This window comes from Oncorhynchus masou, chromosome 13 (assembly GCF_036934945.1).
Source record: "Oncorhynchus masou masou isolate Uvic2021 chromosome 13, UVic_Omas_1.1, whole genome shotgun sequence".
NCBI lineage: Eukaryota > Metazoa > Chordata > Actinopteri > Salmoniformes > Salmonidae > Oncorhynchus > Oncorhynchus masou.
This window is the reverse complement of record NC_088224.1, coordinates 69,433,490-69,455,155: the sequence shown is the minus strand read 5'-3', so window position 1 is coordinate 69,455,155 and position 21,666 is coordinate 69,433,490. Positions and strand designations below refer to the sequence as shown.

General features: G+C 44.4%; 1 protein-coding gene across 2 annotated transcripts in view; it reads right to left on the bottom strand.

The window, feature by feature from the left end:
• The window catches only part of LOC135552946 (2-(3-amino-3-carboxypropyl)histidine synthase subunit 1-like), a 103,203-nt gene that overhangs the window by 30,931 nt on the left and 50,606 nt on the right, over positions 1 to 21,666 (bottom strand). For both annotated transcript variants that reach the window (XM_064984902.1, XM_064984901.1), the window contains exons 5-6: positions 9,380 to 9,534; positions 8,496 to 8,617 (exon numbers count right to left, since the gene is read on the bottom strand). In XM_064984902.1, the coding sequence (XP_064840974.1) occupies positions 8,496 to 8,617; positions 9,380 to 9,534 (277 nt within the window). The remainder of the gene's footprint in view (positions 1 to 8,495; positions 8,618 to 9,379; positions 9,535 to 21,666) is intronic.

Below are 21,666 nucleotides of genomic sequence, written 5' to 3'. Positions count from 1 at the left end.
ACCGAGTCAGGTTTGTAGGCCTCCTTGCTCGCACACACTTTTTCAGTTCTGCCCACACATTTTCTATAGGATTGAGGTCAGGGCTTTGTGATGGCCACTCCAATACCTTGACTTTGTTGTCCTTAAGCCATTTTGCTTCAACTTTGGAAGCATGCTTGGGGTAATTGTCCATTTGGAAGAACCATTTGCGGCCAAGATGTCTTGAGATGTTGCTTTAATATATCCACATAATTCTCCTACCTTATGATGCCATCTATTTTGTGAAGTGCACCAGTCCCTCCTGCAGCAAAGCACCCACACAACATGATGCTGCCACCCCCTTGGTTCACGGTTGGGATGGTGTTCTTTGGCTTGCCAGCCTCACCCTTTTTCCTCCAAACATAACGATGGTCATTATGACCAAACAGTTCTATTTTTGTTTCATCAGACCACAAGACATTTCTCCAAAAAGTACAATCTTTGTCTCCATGTGCAGTTGCAAACTGTATTCTGGCTTTTTTATGGTAGTTTTGGAGCAGTGGCTTCTTCCTTGCTGAGTGGCCTTTCAGGTTATGTCGATATAGGACTCGTTTTACTGTGGATATAGATACTTTTGTACCTGTTTCCTCCAGAATCTTCACAAGGTCTTTTGCTGCGGTTTTGGGATTGATTTGCACTTTTTGCACCAAAGTACGCTCATCTCTAGGAGACAGAACGAGTCTCCTTCCTGAGCAGTATGATGGCTGCGTGGTCCTATGGTGTTTGTACTTGCGTACTATTGTTTGTACAGATGACCGTGGTACCTTCAGGAGTTTGGAAATTGCTCCCAAAGATGAACCAGACTTGTGGAGGTCTACCATTTTTTTCTGAGGTCTTGGCTGATTTATTTTCCCATGATGTCAAGCAAAGATATGTCAAGCAAAGATGCACTGAGTTTGAAGGTAGGCCTTGAAATACATCCACAGGTACACCTCCAATTGACTCAAATTATCAGAATCTTCTAAAGCCCTGACATCATTTTCTGGAATTTTCCAAGCTGTTTTAAAGGAACAGTCATGTGTGTATGTAAACTTCTGACCCACTGGAATTGTGAATTATAAGTGAAATAATCTGTCTGTAAACTTGTTGTTGTTTGTTGGAAAAATGACTTGTGTCATGCACAAAGTAGATGTCCTAACCGACTATTCATAAATGACAAATCTACCGGTATATGCAAATTAAAATGAAAGAAGTGAAATGTAATGGACCATGATTCTTCAACAGCCCTGATTTCTATCCATCATTACTGACTATTATATTTGTCGACGCCTCCTGCTGGTTTACCGTTTCCAGTGTCTGTACTGTTCTGTACACAGGTATGAGCTGGATGTAACCTGCCCCTCAGAGCCACTGACAAGAGGAGAGAAAGAGATGGAAAGGGAGGGGGAGGGAGAGAGAGAAAGGGGCAATGAGAAGGGGAGAGATGGAGAGAGGGCGAGCCAGAGCGAGAGAGGGCGAGCCAGAGCGAGAGACAGGGCGCGCCAGAGAGAGAGAGAGCCAGAGAAAGAGAGAGAGAGGGCGAGCCAGAGAGAGAGAGGGGGCGAGCCAGAGAGAGAGGGGGCGAGCCAGAGAGAGCGAGAGGGCGAGCCAGAGAGAGCAAGAGGGCGAGCCAGAGAGAGAGAGAGGCGAGCCAGAGAGAGAGAGAGAGGGCGAGCCAGAGAGAGAGAGGGCGAGCCAGAGAGAGAGAGGGCGAGCCAGAGAGAGAGAGGGCGAGCCAGAGAGAGAGAGGGCTAGCCAGAGAGAGCGAGAGGGCGAGCCAGAGAGAGAGAGAGAGGGCGAGCCAGAGAGAGAGAGAGGGCGAGCCAGAGAGAGAGAGAGGGCGAGCCAGAGAGAGAGAGAGGGCGAGCCAGAGAGAGAGAGAGGGCGCGCCAGAGAGAGAGGGCGAGCCAGAGAGAGAGAGAGGGCGAGCCAGAGAGAGAGAGATGGCGAGCCAGAGCGAGAGAGGGCGAGCCAGAGCGAGAGACAGGGCGCGCCAGAGAGAGAGAGGGAGAGCCAGAGAAAGAGAGAGAGAGGGCGAGCCAGAGAGAGAGAGGGGCGAGCCAGAGAGAGAGAGGGGGCGAGCCAGAGAGAGCGAGAGGGCGAGCCAGAGAGAGCGAGAGGGCGAGCCAGAGAGAGCGAGAGGGCGAGCCAGAGAGAGCAAGAGGGCGAGCCAGAGAGAGAGAGAGGGCGAGCCAGAGAGAGAGAGAGGGCGAGCCAGAGAGAGAGAGAGAGCGAGCCAGAGAGAGAGAGGGCGAGCCAGAGAGAGCGAGAGGGCGAGCCAGAGAGAGCGAGAGGGCGAGCTAGAGAGAGAGAGAGGGCGAGCCAGAGAGAGAGAGAGAGGGCGAGCCAGAGAGAGAGAGAGGGCGAGCCAGAGAGAGAGAGAGGGCGAGCCAGAGAGAGAGAGAGGGCGAGCCAGAGAGAGAGAGGGCGAGCCAGAGAGAGAGGGCGAGCCAGAGAGAGAGAGAGCGAGCCAGAGAGAGAGAGAGCGAGCCAGAGAGAGAGAGAGGGCGAGCCAGAGAGAGAGGGCGCGCCAGAGAGAGAGAGAGGGCGAGCCAGAGAGAGAGAGAGGGCGAGCCAGAGAGAGAGAGAGGGCGAGCCAGAGAGAGAGAGAGGGCGAGCCAGAGAGAGAGAGAGGGCGAGCCAGAGAGAGAGAGAGGGCGAGCCAGAGAGAGAGAGAGGGCGAGCCAGAGAGAGAGAGAGGGCGCGCCAGAGAGAGAGAGGGCGGCCAGAGAGAGGGAGGGCGGCCAGAGAGAGGGAGGGCGCGCCAGAGAGAGAGAGGGTGCGCCAGAGAGAGAGAGGGTGCGCCAGAGAGAGAGGGTGCGCCAGAGAGAGAGAGGGTGCTCCAGAGAGAGAGAGGGCGCGCCAGAGAGAGAGAGGGTGCGCCAGAGAGAGACACTCAGGGAGCTAATTATCAGGCAAGGTAATCAATTATTTCTCCCATCTCACCCCCATCCGCCCCTACACACACATCAAAGACACTCCACTTTAGATCAGTGGACGAAGTACAAACACCCCCCCGACACAGACACAAGGCTTTCCTCTCCTGTGGGACCAGGCTGTTTTCCTGTATTGGCTGTCTCTCCTCTTTTTATCTGGCCACTCTAATCCCATACACTGGGAAGGGTGTGTGGGGATCATAAGTACAGCATGGGTATTATTAGGAACCTACTCCATCTTGAAATACATACGACTGTGTGTCTATGTCAATACACAGGGGACGTTTTCTGTGTGTACTCACTGTAAGTACATGCAGAGCCGCACTCCTCGCTGTCGCCTGAACCTGTTAGCGTGTATGAGCAGGTCGTATGCAGGATTAGGGAGTAATGGATTACAAAAAAATTCAACTATTCTGTTACGTAACCAGCACATATATTGTAATCAGATTACAGATACTTTTGAAAAACTAGAAGATTACTTCTAGGATTACTTTTAAATTCCAAAAGGACGTTTGCGAGAAAAAACACATTTGACGCCGTTCTGTTACCTCAATGACATTCAAATCAGCATTTTAAATTGGTCAAGTTTCAATTGGTCTGCCTGACTTTGACCACAAGTCCGAGACCACTATGATGACACATCAAATATGTTTGATGGATCGCGGGAGAATAGCAGGAATAGTATTTTGTAGGCTACAGTCCAAGCAATGTCTTCTAATGGTGCGACTGTTGTCTTCATCCAAAGATTATCCAACTTGAACAAATGCTTGGAGGTAAGGATGACAGCAGTGGTGTAGCCTACGGGCGATACGGGACATTCACTAATTATTGATACGCTATCTACACAGCGCATTGATAAGAATCACACTGCTTAAAAATTGTATAATTTTTGTGAATGATATCAGAAATAGGACTGGTGGAGTAGTCACACATGCAGCGAACACAGACATATGGAAATGTCTGCTCTACCCAAAATTACAACCAATTAATTGCAGCATTACCACAAAAATGGAAGAGGCAAGTAGAAGGGGGAAAAAGTAAGGAACTTGTCTGTCAGTCCTGCATTACAGACCATAAATGGTTAAAAATGAAAGTGTGATTAATAAAAACATATACCAATTCATTTAAGGACCAAAAAACTGACAGCTGTGCCATATAAATTGCAAAATAGTTGGGAAGAGATTTCCGATGTACCCATTCCATGGCACATGGTTTATGAATTGATACACAAAACAACGCCGGATTCAAAACTTCTAATTTTTCAATATAAATTACTATACAAAATTCTTGCAACTAATAGAATGCTATATATATGGGGGATACAATCTTCCCAGCTCTGCAGATTCTGCTGTGAGGAGGCAGAGTCATTAGATAATTTATTTTGGTATTGTCCATATGTAGCTCGTTTTTGGTCACAGGTCCAGGAATGGCTGAAGAATTGCAACATTTGCCTAGAACTAACACTACAGATAGCAATACTGGGTGATTTGAAAAGCCACAGTCAATCAATCAATAATAGAATAATTATTTTAGCAAACAAAAAATATTTTTAATTTACAATCTGTAGAAGCTATGAGAATAGGAAGGTCCAATTCTTTTGTGAAGCATCACAGCACAGTTGAAAAATAAATGGCAAGTAGAAATCTGAAATGGATGATGTTGAGAGACAGATGGGAGGGGTTGAATGGAGCTGAAGGGTGGAACTAATAACAAGATAAACAATGTAAAGCATACGGGATCTGTAGAATGTATATCGGTTCGGAACTTCTGTAAAATAGCATAGTTACAAATAGAAATCATCAAACTGGATGGACATCAGAAATAGAGGAAGGACTAAGAACAAACAAGAGATAACTATTGTAAAGTAGACTGTGTCTATAGAGTGTGTATAAGATGTGTGGATTGAAGGTAGAAGCAGAAGTGTTTATTAGTTTACTCCAATTGGGGGATCGGCAGAAGGGTTTGCGGGGAATGATAATAAAGGTGTATTCTTTAAAAAAGTATCTATGTCTATATAGGTATGTGTATGTATATATGTGTATATATATGCATGCGTGTATGGATATATATATTTACCCAAAAAATATGGGGGATTGGAAATGATGCAGACAATTACATTGGAAGCAACATTCTTTCTGCAATATTAAGCTGATCCTCCCTCTAAGAAAAAAAAAGAATCACACTGCTGCTCTCTTAGCTATTACAGATTGTGGTTGTTGTGGATGGCTGTTCACAAATGTATATGTGTATTTAACCCAATAAAGGTTGAATTTAAGAAGTTTAAATTGCCCATAAATCGTTGGTTTTGCGATCAGTGGACAGCCAGTGAAAAGTGTGCTCTTGCAACAGCTGCATATAGTGGTTTCCCAGCCAATAGAATAAATGATTGATAGAGTTCCTCTCTTCTAAACTTGTGGTATTGTCCTCCATACTGTCAAAGACGAGTTATATCCACGAGTGGGGCTTGTATTGCTCAATCTAATTCAAATGTTGATCGTCTTAAACAGCTGCAAATTATCGAGATATCGAAGTGTCACCAACACAAACATACCGTGCATTCGGAAAGTATTCAGACTCCTGGACTTTTTTCACATTTTGTCAAATTACAGACTTATTCTAAAAGGACTTACTTTTTCTCCCCTCATCAATCTACACACAACACCCCATAATGACAAAGCCAAAACAGGTTTTTAGAAACTGTGCATCGACACAATCCTGTCTCGGAGCTCTACAGACAATTCCTTCGACCTCATGACTTGGTTTTTGCTCTGACATGCACTTTCAACTGTGGGAACTTATATAGACAGGTGTGTACCTTTCCAAATCATGTCAAATCAATTTAATTGACCACAGGTGGACTCCAATCAAGTTGTAGAAACATCAAGGATGAAAAATGGAATGCACCAGAACTAAATTTTAAGTCTCATAGCAAAGGGTCTGAATACTTATGTAAATGTGATATTTAAGTGTTTATTCTAGAAATGTGCTAAAATTGATAAAAACCTGTTTTTTCTTTGTCATTGTGGGGTATTGTGAGTAGATTGGGGAGGATTTTGTTGTATTTAATCAATTTTAGAATAAGGTTGGAATGTACCAAAATGTGGAAAAAGTCAAGGAGTCTGAATACTTTCTAATGGCACTGTATATTGCAAGTCCACACACAGTAGAAATGCAATGGATTTAACACAGAATACTACTATTCCCAGAGTGCATTTCACTTCCCAGGGTGCAATGCTGCACCCATGGCTGCTGGCTGGCTAGTGGCTACTGCTCGTAGCAAGCCTAGACAAATGCAAAGTAGTCTAAAAATATTGCTGTCAAGTTACAAGTGCATTTCGAAAGAGACTTTTGGGTTGTGTAATCATATTATAATGCTCACATGGATGTCATGCTGAATATATGTTCATGCCATTGTCCCTCAAAAATTATTCAAATTTAGTATAATAACGACTACGTTACAATGCAAAAATGTTGTTTTTGTATGTCCTTTTGGAACTAAATCTCCCTTGCACTGCTTTGTAACACATTTTGCTTAGTTGTTTCAGTGGTCTGGCCCTCATCTACTCTGTAATCAAAGATGACTTTCTAATTGTAATTCGTTACATTTACTAGTTAAGGTACACACCTGTATATAAGGTCCCACAGTTGAAAGTGCACGTCAGAGCAAAAACCAAGCCATGAGGTCGAAGGAATTGTCATTAGAAGTCTGAGACAGGATTGTGTGTAGGCACAGATCTGGGGAAGTGTACCAAAACATTTCTGCAACACTGAAGGTTCCCAAGAACACAGAGGCCTCCATCGTTCTTAAATGGAAGAAGTTTAGAACCACCAAGACTCTTCCTAGAGCTGACCGCCCGTCCAAACTGAGCAATCGGGGTAGAAGGGCCGTGGTCAGGGAGGTGACTGAGCACCGATGGTCAATCTGACAGAGCTCTAGAGTTCCTCTGTGGAGATGGGAGAACCTTCCAGAAGGACAACCATCTCTGCAGAACTCCACCAATCATGGTAGAGTGGCCAGACGGAAGCCACTCCTCAGTAAAAGGCACATGACAGCCCGCTTGGAGTGTGCTAAAAGGCACCTAAAGGACTCTCAGACCATGAGAAACAAGATTCTTTGGTCTGATGAAACCAAGATTGAACTCTTTGGCCTGAATGCCAAGTGTCACTTCTGGAGGAAACCTGGCACCATCCCTACGGTGAAGCATGGTGGTGGCAGCATCATGCTGTGTGGATGTTTTTCAGAGGCAGGGACTGGGAGACTAGTCAGGATCGAGGGAAAGATAAACAGAGCAAAGTATAGAGAGATCCTTGATGAAAACCTGCTCCAGAACGCTCAGGCCCTCAGACTGGGGCGAAGGTTCACCTTCCAACAGGACAACAAACCTAAGCATACAGCCAGGACAAACAGGAATGGCTTCTGAATGTCTCTGAATGTTCTTGTGTGGCCCAGCCAGAGCCCGAACTTGAAACCAATCAAACATCTCTGGAGAGACCTGAAAATAGCTGTGCAGCAACGCTCCCCATCCAACCTGACAGAGCTTGAGAGGATCTGCAGGGAAGAATGGGAGAAACTCACCAAATACAGGTGTGCCAAGATTGTAGCATCATACCGAAGAAGATTCGAGGCTGTAATCGCTGCCAAAGGTGCTTCAACAAAGTACTGAGGAAAGGGTCTGAATACTTATGTAAATGTATATTTTCAGTTTTTTTTATTTGTAATAAATTAGCAAACATTTCTACATTCTTGCTTTGTCATTATTGGCTATTGCCTGTAGATTAATGAGGGGAAAAAAAACAATTGATCAATTTTAGAATAAAACTGTAACGTAACAAAATGTGGAAAAGGTCAAGGGGTCTGAATACTTTCTGAAGGCATTGTAGAGGCCTTAAAAACACCTTTAAGTTCATTTCTATGTCGTTTTGGAACTAAAACTATTTATTCAATACATTACACAATTTAGCTGTAATGAATAATGAATCATACGTCTAATGAATGTCATTTGATCCAATTTTATGTCCAAAGATGAGCAAATTATCCCTGATATGTATCAAATTACATTTTACATGTAATTGTACAATTATACAGTCTCCGATGTGGTTTTGCATAATGAACAATAAAGGTTTTAGTCTGTTACTGAATCTGGTGTAGTATTTTAGAAAGAAATGTACCATAGAATAGAAGATATTTCTATCTGTTATTTTATTTGTTCAACATATTGTTTAATGTTTAAATAAATAAAGCCCAGTGTTTATTCTGTGACTTCAGCTTTCTTTTCTTTGCAATGGTATTGTTTTGGTATCTAGTATTGTTTTGGTATTAAGTACCGTTTCGGCATCATGATACTAAACCTGGTATCGAAGTAAAACATCTGGTATTGTGGCAACACTAGCAGGTAGATGACAGAGTCGGGGAGCGAGGATGGGGAAGGTATGTTTAACAATGTCAGGGGAAGTGTCGGGTAGGAAGGTACTATATGACAGAAACGGTCTGACTGTGTAAGGTAGGTATGACAGAGGCTGAGAATAGGATGGGTTTACAATGATAAAGGCTGAGTCACTCACACGATGGCGTTGACTTTTCGGTCGAGGCGGGGGGAGGTGCACCCTAGGATCTCTCCAGGGGACAGGGGACGACACTGGGGAACCACCACCTCATACTCTGGCCTCAGAGCTGCACTCACCGCCTGGGGGGAGGGGAAGAGACAAACAACCATTGATAGATATAAAATAACATCTACTTTTTCTCTTTTCACACAAAGTAAGACGCTGAGAGCGAGTGCCAACAATTTAGGCAAGAAAGAAGCAGCAGACAGTAATGTGCTCTTTTCAGTTGGAGGTAAACAGGGAACATAGACGCTGACCTGATGACTCCCTACCACATTTTGGATGACCTACACACACCGTGAGCTGTGAGCGAGTGAGCAAGAGGCACACACACACACTCACAGCAACTGCCCAAACAAAAAACTAAATGACACACACACACCCTAACCGCCCCAACACACAACAAAAACATGACACACACATCAGCATGTCAGAATGTATCAATAACACTGTTTACATTAGCATGGTCCTAGTGTTGGTCACTGACAGAGAGGAGGGCAGCAGAGAGGAGACGGAGGAGGTAGCTAGCTCTACTGTGGATCTATAACTGCTTATGTAAAGGCCTGAGATGAGCTGCAGATACATGATCTGAGATTTCACAAGTTCACTCCTTCTTTCAAGTCCAAAATAACTGCAGCTGGGTTTTCAAACCCACACTTGAACTGAACTTCGAGAGGCAGGCAGGAGGTTGGCTCACACAGGAGCAGAGATCTTCTATGTATGCAGCATGTAGGCTAGGTTTAAACTGTACATGTACACATAGGGTTAGATACACATACAGTCCCCCACACACCAAAGATGCACGTACACACACACACACACACAAACACACACACACATACCTGCAGTGCAGCCACAAACTGGATAGTGCTGACGAGTGCCAGAGAGTGTCCAGGGGGGAAGTTGAACTTGACCGTGTCCAGAAAGTGTGCGTTGTCCATCTGGATATCAACAAACACGTACAGCATCTTAATGCCTGCTGTGGAGTCTATAGGGACTGGAGGGAGACAAAGACGGGGTTAGGATGAATCATTTAATACACTACAAGACCAAAAGTATGTGCTCGTTGAACATCTCATTCTAAAATCATGGGTATTAGGATGGAGTTGGTCCCCCTTGTGCTGCTATAACAGCCTCCACTCTTCTGGGAAGGCTTTCCAGTCGATGTTGGAACATTTCTTTTGGGACTTGCTTCCATTCAGCCACAAGAGCATTAGTTGGCGATTAGACCCGTCTTGCATTCAGCATTCCAATTCATCCCAAAGAACAAGTTATTCCACAACGAACTTTACAAACCATTTCTGTATGGACCTCGCTTTGTGGACGGGGGCATTGTCATGCTTAAACAGGAAAGGGCCTTTCCTAAACTGTAGCCACAAAGTTTGGGTTAAGATTTCCCTTCACTGGAACAAAGTGCCAAAGGACCATTATTCCTCCTCCACCAAACGTTACAGTTGGCACTATGCAGTCGGTGTAGGTAGCGTTCTCCTTGCATCCGACAAACCCAGATTTGTCCGTCAGACCGCCAGATGGTGAATCGTGAGTCATCACTCCAGAGAACGCATTTCCACTGCACCAGAGTCCAATGACGGCGAGCTTTACACAACTCCAGCCGACGCTCGACATTGTGATCTTAGGCTTGTGTGCAGCTGCTTGGCAATGAAACTCCATTTCATGAAGCTCCAGACGAACAGTTGTTGTGCTGACGTTGCTTCCAGAGGCAGTTTGGAACTCTGTAGTGAGTGTTGCAACAGAGGACAGATTATTTTTTCTTCAGCGGTCCTGTTCTGTGAGCTTGTTTGGCCTACCACTTCGCGGCTGAGCCGTTGTTGCTCCTAGATGTTTCCACTGGCAGGGTCTACAGACAATCACGGATTATAAAAGGAAAACCAGTCACGTCGCAGACACAGACGTCTTGATCCCAGACAAGCACTTTGAGAAAGGGCAGAAAAAGGGTTGTCTCAGGAGGCCTGACCCTAACTGGGCACAGGGGCGGTCCTCTGATTTAGTTCAAATCAAAAGGAAATTGTATTTTTCTTCATTAAACAGTCCAAAATCATATTACACAATTATACAAACAGTATCATTCTCACACATTCATCTTATACAACAATTAGATGTAATCCTCATATCTGAGGCTATTATATAAACGGCGTTATGGTAATGTGGCCACACCGTCTCCCATGAGCTTCCCAAGTTGTGACAAACGGACCAGTTCGTAGCTGGATTCTTCACCGATCTTTTATACTTTCTCTGGAACATGAAATTTGTTCGTACCTCAAGTTCTGTGAGGTGGAAGGATTTCCTTTGTTCTCCATGAAAATCTACTCTCTCTATACTGTGTGGCCATGCGGCAGGGTCTTCTCAGGAATTTACGACCTCTCTGACCACAGCAACCTAGTTGAAGGAGGCAAAGGGGGAGTCAGGGAGAGGGGGACGGGGCTCGCTATACCCAAAGAGGCCAACGTCATGACAGCTGTATCACCACCTTACTGTACCTCCAGCAACCGAAGGGCTCTCCAGAGGGTAGTACGGTCTTCCCAACGCATCACCGGGGGCACCCGATGTCACAGGAAGGCCAAAAAGATCATCCAGAAGGCAAGTTCAGTACAGGTGCATCAAAGCTGGGCCCCGAGAGACTAAAAAACTGCTTCCATCTTAAGGCCATCAGACTGTTAAATAGCCATCACTAGCCAGCTGCCACCCGACTACTCAACCCTGCACCTTAGAGGCTGCTGCCCTATGTACATAGACATGGAATCACTGGCCACTTTAATAATGGAACACTAGTCACTTAAATAATGTTAACATACTGCTTTACTCATCTCATATGTACATACTGTATTCTATTCTACAGTATTTAGTCAATGCCCCTCCGATATTGATAGCCGGATATACACTAATTTGAAGGGGTGTCCACATACACTATATATACAAAAGTATGTTATGTCAGTTTTATACCACATACATGGAGTACTCCTCAGAAGCCTAGCATTAAACTACAGTCACAAATCTGCACACACAGCACACACCCACTTTTAGAATAGAGCTGAAACCCTTTCCACGTGATTGAGCCGGCACACACACACGATGTTGGGCACTGATGCAAATACCTCAATTATTTAGGGAAGGAGAGGGACACATGCAATTACTATTAATATTATTAATTTCACAGGCCATTTACGATGCTCCCGCCTGGGCTTAGGAAAGCCAGAGACTTAGGGACAGGGGTGAGCGGGATGGAGGGAGTGGGGGAGAGGGATGGAGGGAGTGGGGGAGAGGGATGGAGGGAGTGGGGGAGGGAGAGAGGGCGGGAGAGAGGGAGGGAGGGAGAGAGAGGGAGGGAGAGGGAGGGAGGGAGAGAGAGAGTGGGGGAGAGAGTGGGGGAGAGAGAGGGAGGGAGTGGGGGAGAGAGGGAGGGAGTGGGGGAGAGAGGGAGGTAGTGGGGGAGAGAGGGAGGGAGTGGGGGAGAGAGCGGGTGAGAGAGAGAGGGATTGGAGGGAGTGGGGAGAGAGGGAGGGAGTGGGGAGAGAGGGAAGGAGTGTGGGAGAGAGGGAGGGAGTGAGAGAGGGAGTGAGAGAGTGGGAGAGAGTGCTGAGGGAAATGGGGTATAAGGGCAGGGATAAAGAGAGAAAGCATTATCTTTGGTTTTGATTACAGTTCCTCTTGTTTTACATGCAATTTACACAAAGGACATTTATGCTGTGATTAAGCAAATGGGCCATTTTCATGTCAATGTTTAAACACTTGTAATGTAGCTCATTTCATGCCACAGACATATGAATAAGAGATGGAGAGATAAAGCGGAGATGGCGTGACAGGGAGAGGAAGAGAGAGAGAGGGATGGTAGATATTCATCTGGACAGAGGGATGGTAGATATTCATCTGGACAGAGGGATGGTAGATATTCATCTGGACAGAGGGATGGTAGATATTCATCTGGACAGAGGGATGGTAGATATTCATCTGGACAGAGGGATGGTAGATATTCATCTGGACAGAGGGATGGTAGATATTCATCTGGACAGAGGGATGGTAGATATTCATCTGGACAGAGGGATGGTAGATATTCATCTGGACAGAGGGGTGATAGATATTCATCTGGACAGAGGGGTGATAGATATTCATCTGGACAGAGGGATGATAGATATTCATCTGGACAGAGGGATGGTAGATATTCATCTGGACAGAGGGATGGAAGATATTCATCTGGACAGAGGGATGGTAGATATTCATCTGGACAGAGGGATGGTAGATATTAATCTGGACAGAGGGATGGTAGATATTAATCTGGACAGAGGGATGGTAGATATTCATCTGGACAGAGGGATGGAAGATATTCATCTGGACAGAGGGATGATAGATATTCACTAACACTATCTGGATAGTCCCAAGTAGATTGTTTCTGATTTGATAGATAGAAGCAGAAACAAAGAGGAGAGAATGGCTAGCTATTGATGATGGGGGAAAACATTGATACAGTTACATTATGTTGGAAAATACTATAGCGACATTTTGACTCCGAGTACCGATTCGTATAATAAAGAAAATTAATAATAATTGCTATGTTACACTAATTGGTTGTTCCTGCGCTAAAACTCCGTTATTTTTCATCCTGTATCTTGTTTTTTAAATAGTGAGCCAACATGTTTTCGGCATAAAAACAAATTTTCTCATGCTCTCTCTCGCATGCACTCTCTCGCACGCTCTCTCTCACACGCTCTCTCTCACACGCTCTCTCTCACACGCTCTCTCGCATGCTCTCTGCAGCAGACATACACTGAGTGTACAAAACATTAGGAACAGCCTTCTAATATTGAGTTGCACCCCCCCCCCCCCCTTTGCCCTCAGAACAGCCTCAATTCATCGGGGCATGGACTCCACAAGGTGTCAAGCGTTCCATAGGGATGCTGGCCCATGCCGACTCCAAAGCTTCCCACAGTTGTGTCAAGTTGGCAGGATGCTTTTTGGGTGGTGGACCATTCAAATCCAATCAAATCTTATTTTGTCACATGCGCTGAATACAACAGATGTAGACCTTACAGTGAAATGCTTACTTACAAGCCCTTAACCAACAACGCAGTAAAAAAAAAAAAAAAGACAAAAAATAAGAATAAGAAATAAAAGTAACTAATAATTAAAGAGCAGCAGTAAAATAACAATAGCGAGGCTATATACAAGGAGTACCGGTACAGAGTCCATGTGCGGGGGCAAAGGTTAGTCGAGGTAATATGTACATGTAGGTAGAGTTATTAAAGTGACTGTGCATAGATAATAACAGAGATGCACACAGGAAAATGTTGAGTGTGGGAAAACCCAGCAGCTTTGCCACAAACCGGTGCGCCTGGCACCTACTACCATACTTCATTCAAGGCACTTACATTTTATGTCTTGCCCATTCACCCTCTAAATGGCACACATACAGAATCCATGTCTCAATTGTCTCAAGGCTTAAAAATCCTTCTTTAACCCTCCTCCCTTTAATCTACACTGATTGAACTGGATTTAACAAGCGACATTAATAATGGATCACACTTTTCACCTGGATTCACCTGGTCAGTCTGTCATGAAAAGAGCAGGTGTTCTTAATATTTTGTATACTCAGTATATAGTGAGCAATATGTTTGGAAAATCAAATTGTAGTAACATTGAATCGCAATACATAGAATCATGAGAATCACAATACATGTCGTATTGGCACCTAAGTATCGTGATAATACTGTATCCCGAGGTCCCTGGCAATTCCCAGTGTTGTTAGCTATAGAAGTGGGCAGGAAGAAAACTCATTGCCATTCAATTTTGGGTGGGATAGGGAGAGGTAATGAACTGTATATATTAAAAAAAGAGAACGAGGGGGAGGGAAGGAGAGGATTTGGAAGGCACTCGGAGTGATGAATGGATAGGAGTATCAGGAATGAAGGACAGAGAAGGAGAGGATTTGGAAGGCACTAGGAGTGATGAATGGATAGGAGTATCAGGAATGAAGGACAGAGAAGGAGTGGATTTGGAAGGCACTAGGAGTGATGAATGGATAGGAGTATCAGGAATGAAGGAAAGGGAAGGAGAGGATTTGGAAGGCACTAGGAGTGATGAATGGATAGGAGTATCAGGAATTAAGGACAGAGAAGGAGAGGATTTGGAAGGCACTAGGAGTGATGAATGGATAGGAGTATCAGGAATGAAGGAAAGGGAAGGAGAGGATTTGGAAGGCACTAGGAGTGATGAATGGATAGGAGTATCAGGAATGAAGGAAAGGGAAGGAGAGGATTTGGAAGGCACTAGGAGTTATGAATGGATAGGAGTATCAGGAATGAAGGAAAGGGAAGGAGAGGATTTGGAAGGCACTAGGAGTGATGAATGGATAGGAGTATCAGGAATTAAGGACAGAGAAGGAGAGGATTTGGAAGGCACTAGGAGTGATGAATGGATAGGAGTATCAGGAATGAAGGAAAGGGAAGGAGAGGATTTGGAAGGCACTAGGAGTGATGAATGGATAGGAGTATCAGGAATTAAGGACAGAGAAGGAGAGGATTTGGAAGGCACTAGGAGTGATGAATGGAAGGAGTATCAGGAATTAAGGAAAGGGAAGGAGAGGATTTGGAAGGCACTAGGAGTGATGAATGGATAGGAGTATCAGGAATGAAGGAATGGGAAGGAGAGGATTTGGAAGGCACTAGGAGTGATGAATGGATAGGAGTATCAGGAATTAAGGAAAGGGAAGGAGAGGATTTGGAAGGCACTAGGAGTGATGAATGGATAGGAGTATCAGGAATTAAGGAAAGGGAAGGAGAGGATTTGGAAGGCACTAGGAGTGATGAATGGATAGGAGTATCAGGAATGAAGGAAAGGGAAGGAGAGGATTTGGAAGGCACTAGGAGTGATGAATGGATAGGAGTATCAGGGAATTAAGGACAGAGAAGGAGAGCGATCGATTGTAAGAAACAGGCCTAGGTGGGAGACAGAGAGAAGTTAAAAATACCAGGCGGTTGGAATAGGGAGCGTTGTGGGACTGGGGACAGACACGGAGTAAAGACTCCACTTCCTTAGCTAGGCATGAAGACAGATGGCAGGCAGGAAGACAGGCAGGCAGGCAGGCAGGCATGAAGACCGGCAGGCAGGCAGGCAGACAGGCAGGCAGGCAGGGAGACAGAGAGCAGAGCAGAGTGCAGAGCAGAGTGCAGAGCAGAGTGCAGAGCAGAGTGCAGAGCAGAGTGCAGAGCAGAGTGCAGAGCAGAGAGTGCAGAGCAGAGCAGAGTGCAGAGCGCAGAGCAGGCAGGCAGGCAGGCAGACAGACAGAGACATACAGCTGCTGCTTGTTTACAGGTGCTCCCAAAAACAAATGGCACAGCATAGTGGGATCGATCCATTCTCTGATCATATTAGTACGGCTGTCTGAGAGCACTGCAGTCACTGCAATTAAAAGCACTGCCGATGAGACAGCCCCAACTCACTCTGTTTCTCACTTTTTCATTTCCTCCATCTATATCACTCACTCATTCAATCACTCCATCACTCCTTTTCTCACTCATTCAATCACTCCCTCACTCATTCAACCACTCCCTCACTCCTTTTCTCATTCATTCAATCACTCCCTCACTCATTCAACCACTCCCTCACTTATTTTCTCACTCATACAAACACTCAGTTAACATGAGAACATGCCACACACACATATGCAAGCACACACGTAGGCATGAAAGCTCGTAAACGCACGCACGCGCACACACAATCACTCACACAATCACTCACACAGTCACACACACAGCAACAGCAGGTGGGACAGAGGAAAACCTCAAAGTCAGAGAATGAACAATGACAGGCAGCGATAGGAAAAAATAGAACAAATGATGGAGAGGGAGAGATGGAGTGAAGAGGGAGAGACAGTCAGGGAGGGCAGTGTCTTTAATCTCCTGCAGGTGTCTGACACAGTTGTGTTGCTGATGAAGCCTCAACACTTCCACTACATGTGATGCTGTCAGTCAACCACAGCTATAGAGACCTCCTCCACTCCTCACAGAGCAGAGAGAACGCAGAGACCGTCTGCCAAGGTTGGGTCAATTCCATTTCAATTCCGCCAGTTTAGGGAGGACTGCAAAATACACACTGATAATGATTGGCCGTTTACATCCTTGGAATTAGAATTTATACCATCGTGTTTGAAGTCCAGGTTTATCTGTTCCATTCACATGACAGAGGCCATGTGGATGATGTGTGATTAATACATACAGTGCCTTCAGAAAGTATTCATACGCCTTGGCGTATTACACATGTTGTTGTGGTACAGCCTGTGTTCTCGCCCATTTACATACAATACCCCATCATGACAAAGTGAAAACATGTTTTTTGAAATGTTTGCAAATATATTGAAAATGAAATGCAGAAGATTTACATAAGTTATTCACACCCCTGAGTCAATACATGTTAGAATCACCTTTTGCAGCTATTAAAGATGCAATTGTTTCTTGGAAAGTGCTTTGTACACCTGGAATGTACAATATTTGCACATTAACCTTTTTTGAAGAATTTTCACTCTGTCAAGTTGGTTGTTGATCATTGTTAGACAGCCATTTAAGTCTTGCAAAAATTTTTAAAGTCAATTTACATCAAATTTGGAAAGTATTCAGACCCTTGAATTTTTCTCCTTTATTACGTTACAGCCTTATACAGCCTTATTCTAAAATGTATTATTTATCCTCATCAATCTACACACAATACCCCATGATGACAAAGCAAAAACAGCTTTTTAGAAGGAAAAAAAATGAAAATATCACAAATATCAAATCAAATTTATTTATATAGCCCTTCGTACATCAGCTGATATCTCTAAGTGCTGTACAGGAACCCAGCCTAAAACCCCAAACAGCAAGCAATGCAGGTGTAGAAGCACGGTGGCTAGGAAAAACTCCCTAGAAAGGCCAAAACCTAGGAAGAAACCTAGAGAGGAACCAGGCTATGTGGGGTGGCCAGTCCTCTTCTGGCTGTGCCGGGTGGAGATTATAACAGAACATGGCCAAGATGTTCAAATGTTCATAAATGACCAGCGTGGTCGAATAATAATAAGGCAGAACAGTTGAAACTGGAGCAGCAGCACGGTCAGGTGGACTGGGGACAGCAAGGAGTCATCATGTCAGGTAGTCCTGGGGCATGGTCCTAGGGCTCAGGTAGTTGAAACTGGAGCAACAAAAATATCACTGCCACCACCATGCTTCACCGGCGCCAGGTTTCAGCCAGACGTGACGCTTGGCTTTCAGGCCAAAGAGTTCAATCTTGGTTTCAGCAGACCATAGAATCTTGTTTCTCATGGTCTGAGAGTCCTTTAGGTGCCTTTTGGCAAACTCCAAGCGGGCTGTCATGTGCCTTTTACTAAGGAGGGGCTTCCGTCTGGCCACTCTACCATAAATGCCTGATTGGTAGAGTTCTGCAGAGATGGATGTCCTTCTGGAAGGTTCTCCCATCTCCACAGGGTAACTCTGGAGCTCTGTCAGAGTGACCATCGGGTTCTTGGTCATCTCCCCGACCAAGGCCCTTCTCCCCCGATTGCTCAGTTTGGCCAGGCGGTCAGCTCTAGGAAGAGTCTTGGTGGTTCCAAACTTATTCCATTTAAGAACGAAGGAGGCCACTTTGTTCTTGGGGACCTTCAATGCTGGAAACATTTTTGGGTACCCTTCCCCAGATCTGTGTATCGACACAATCCTGTTTTGGAGCTCCGTGGACAATTCCTTTGACCTCATGGTCTGGTTTCTGCTCTGACAAGCACTGTCAACTGTGGGACCTTATATAGACAGGTGTGTGCCTTACCAAATCATGTCCAATCAATTGAATTTACCACAGGGGGACTCTTATCAAGTTGTAGAAACATCAAGGATGATCAATGGAAAGAGGATGCACCTGAGCTTAATTTCAAGTCTCATAGCAAAGGGTCTGAATACTTTACCATTCAAACGTTTGGGTCACTTAGAAATGTCCTTGTTTTTGAAAGAAAAGCTAATTTTTTGTCCACTAAAAAGAACATAAATTGATCAGAACAGGCCAGCATCCCGGAGTTGCCTCTTCACTGCTGACGTTGAGACTGGTGTTTTGCGGGTACTATTTAATGAAGCTGCCAGTTGAGAACTTGTGAGGCGTCTGTTTCTCAAACAAGACACTAATGTACTTGTCCTATTACTCAGTTGTGCACCGGTGCCTCCCACTACTCTTTCTATTCTGGTTAGAGTCCCAAACAAAACGCTTTGCATTTCAGGACATAAAGTTAATTTCTTTACTAAATGTTTTGTAGTATTACTACAATGGATTAACTACAATGCTGTTGATCCAGCTTCAGTTTTCTCCTATTACAGAGCCATTCAATTCTGCAACTGTTTTAAAGTCACCATGGTGAAATCTCTGAGTAGTTTCCTTCCTCTCCGGCAACTGAGTTAGGAAGGATGCCTGTATCTTTGCAGTGACTGGGTGTATTGATACATCCTCAAAGTGTAATTAATAACTTCACCATGCTCAAAGTGATATTCAATGTCTGCTTTTTAAATTTTTTTTTTATTAATAGGTGCCCTTCTTTGCGCGGCATTGGAAAACCTCCATGGTCTTTGTGGTTGAATCTGTGTTTGAAATTCACTGCTCGACTGAGGGACCTTATAGTCAATTGTATGTGTGGGTATAGAGATGATGTAGTCATTACAAAAAATAATGTTAAACACTCTTATTGCACAGAGTGAGGTTTCGCAACTTAACTTAATTTTACCCCTGAACTTATTTAGGCCATAACAAAAGGGTTGAATACTTATTGACTGAAAACATTTCGCATTTCGTTTATTTTTAATGAACTAATACAAATGTCTAAAAACACAATTCCACTTTGACATTATGGGGTATTGTGTGTGTGACAAAATCTCAACTTAATCCATTTTAAATTCAGGTTGTAAAACAACAAAATGTGGAATAAGTCAAGGGGTATGAATACTTTCTGAAGGCTCTGTACATCTTTCTAATGACTTGATATGATATTGACCCCAGTCCTGATGCCCACTAGACTAACTTTACAGAGGATTCAACTGTTGTAATACAGCATTTGGACTACAGCGATGGGGGAAAAAGGTATACAGATACATACAGGGATATTATTTTTGACGATATATAATATTGTATTGGCAATATCACCATATTATTTTTGCTCTCAGACCATGAGAAACAAGATTCTATGGTCTGCACCAAAACTCCAATAATTTTCCTTCACAGCTTGTTCTACATCTTTTTAAATTAGGGAGCCAATTTGTTTTCAGCAACCTTATTTCCATGACTGATCAAAACTAGTTCTCATGGCTCTCTCTTGTCCCTCTGTAGCAGACATATGTGTGCTATACACTGCTCAAAAAAATAAAGGGAACACTAAAATAACATCCTAGATCTGAATGAATGAAATATTATTATTAAATACTTTTTTCTTTACATAGTTGAATGTGCAGACAACAAAATCAAATTTATCAACCCATGGAGGTCTGGATTTGGAGTCACACTCAAAATTAAAGTGGAAAACCACACTACAGGCTGATCTAACTTTGATGTAATGTCCTTAAAACAGGTCAAAATGAGGCTCAGTAGTGTGTGTGGCCTCCACGTGCATGTATGACCTCCCTACAACACCTGGGCATGCTCCTGATGAGGTGGTGGATGGTCTCCTGAGGGATCTCCTCCCAGACCTGGACTAAAGTATCCGCCAACTCCTGGACAGTCTGTGGTGCAACGTGGCGTTGGTGGATGGAGCGAGACATGATGTCTCAGATGTGCTCAATTGGATTCAGGTCTGGGGAACGGGCGGGCCAGTCCATAGCATCAATGCCTTCCTCGTTGCAGGAACTGCTGACACACTCCAGCCACATGAGGTCTAGCATTGTCTTGCATTAGGAGGAACCCAGGGCCAACCGCACCAGCATATGGTCTCACAAGGGGTCAGAGGATCTCATCTCGGTACTTAATGGCAGTCAGGCTACCTCTGGCGAGCACATGGAGGGCTGTGCGGCCCCCCAAAGAAATGCCACCCCACACCATGACTGACCCACCGCCAAACCGGTCATGCTGGAGGATGTTGCAGGCAGCAGAACGTTCTCCACGGCGTCTCCAGACTCTGTCACGTCTGTCACATGTGCTCAGTGTGAACCTGCTTTCATCTGTGAAGAGCACAGGGCGCCAGTGGCGAATTTGCCAATCTTGGTGTTCTCTGGCAAATGCCAAAAGTCCTGCACGGTGTTGGGCTGTAAGCACAACCCCCACCTCATCCTGGATGAGCTGCACTACCTGAGCCACTTGTGTGGGTTGTAGACTCCGTCTCATGCTACCACTAGAGTGAAAGCACTGCCAGCATTCAAAAGTGACCAAAACATCAGCCAGGAAGCATAGGAACTGAGAAGTGGTCTGTGGTCACCACCTGCAGAACCACTCCTTTATTGGGGGTGTCTTGCTAATTGCCTATAATTTCCACCTGTTGTCTTTTCCATTTGCACAACAGCATGTGTCATGTATTGTCAATCAGTGCTGCTTCCTAAGTGGACAGTTTGATTTCACAGAAGTGTGATTGACTTGGAGTTACATTGTGTTGTTTAAATGTTCTCTTTATTTTTTTGAGCAGTGTATGTTTGGAACATCGAATCGCAATAAAATCACAGAATCGAATCACAATACATTGTATTGGTACCTACAGTTGAAGTCAGAAGTTTACAGACTTAGGATGGAGTCATTAAAACTAATTTTTCAACCACTCCACAAATTTCTTGTGAACAAACTATAGTTTCGGCAAGTCGGATAGGTCATCTACTTTGTGCATGACACAAATAATTTTTCCAACAATTGTTTACAGACAGATTATTTCACTTATAATTCACTGACAGCTCTGTCAGGAGGAATGGGCCAAAATTCACCCAACATTTCCATTTAAATATTATCGCTTGCACAGTGCTCCTTGGGATGTTTCAAGCTTGGGAAATCTTTTTGCATCCAAATCCGGCTTTAAACTTCTTCACAACAGTATCTCGGACCTGCCTGGTGTGTTCCTTGTTCTTCATGATGCTCTCTGCACTTTTTATGGACCTCTGAGACTATCACAGTGCAGGTGCATTTATACGGAGACTTGATTACACAC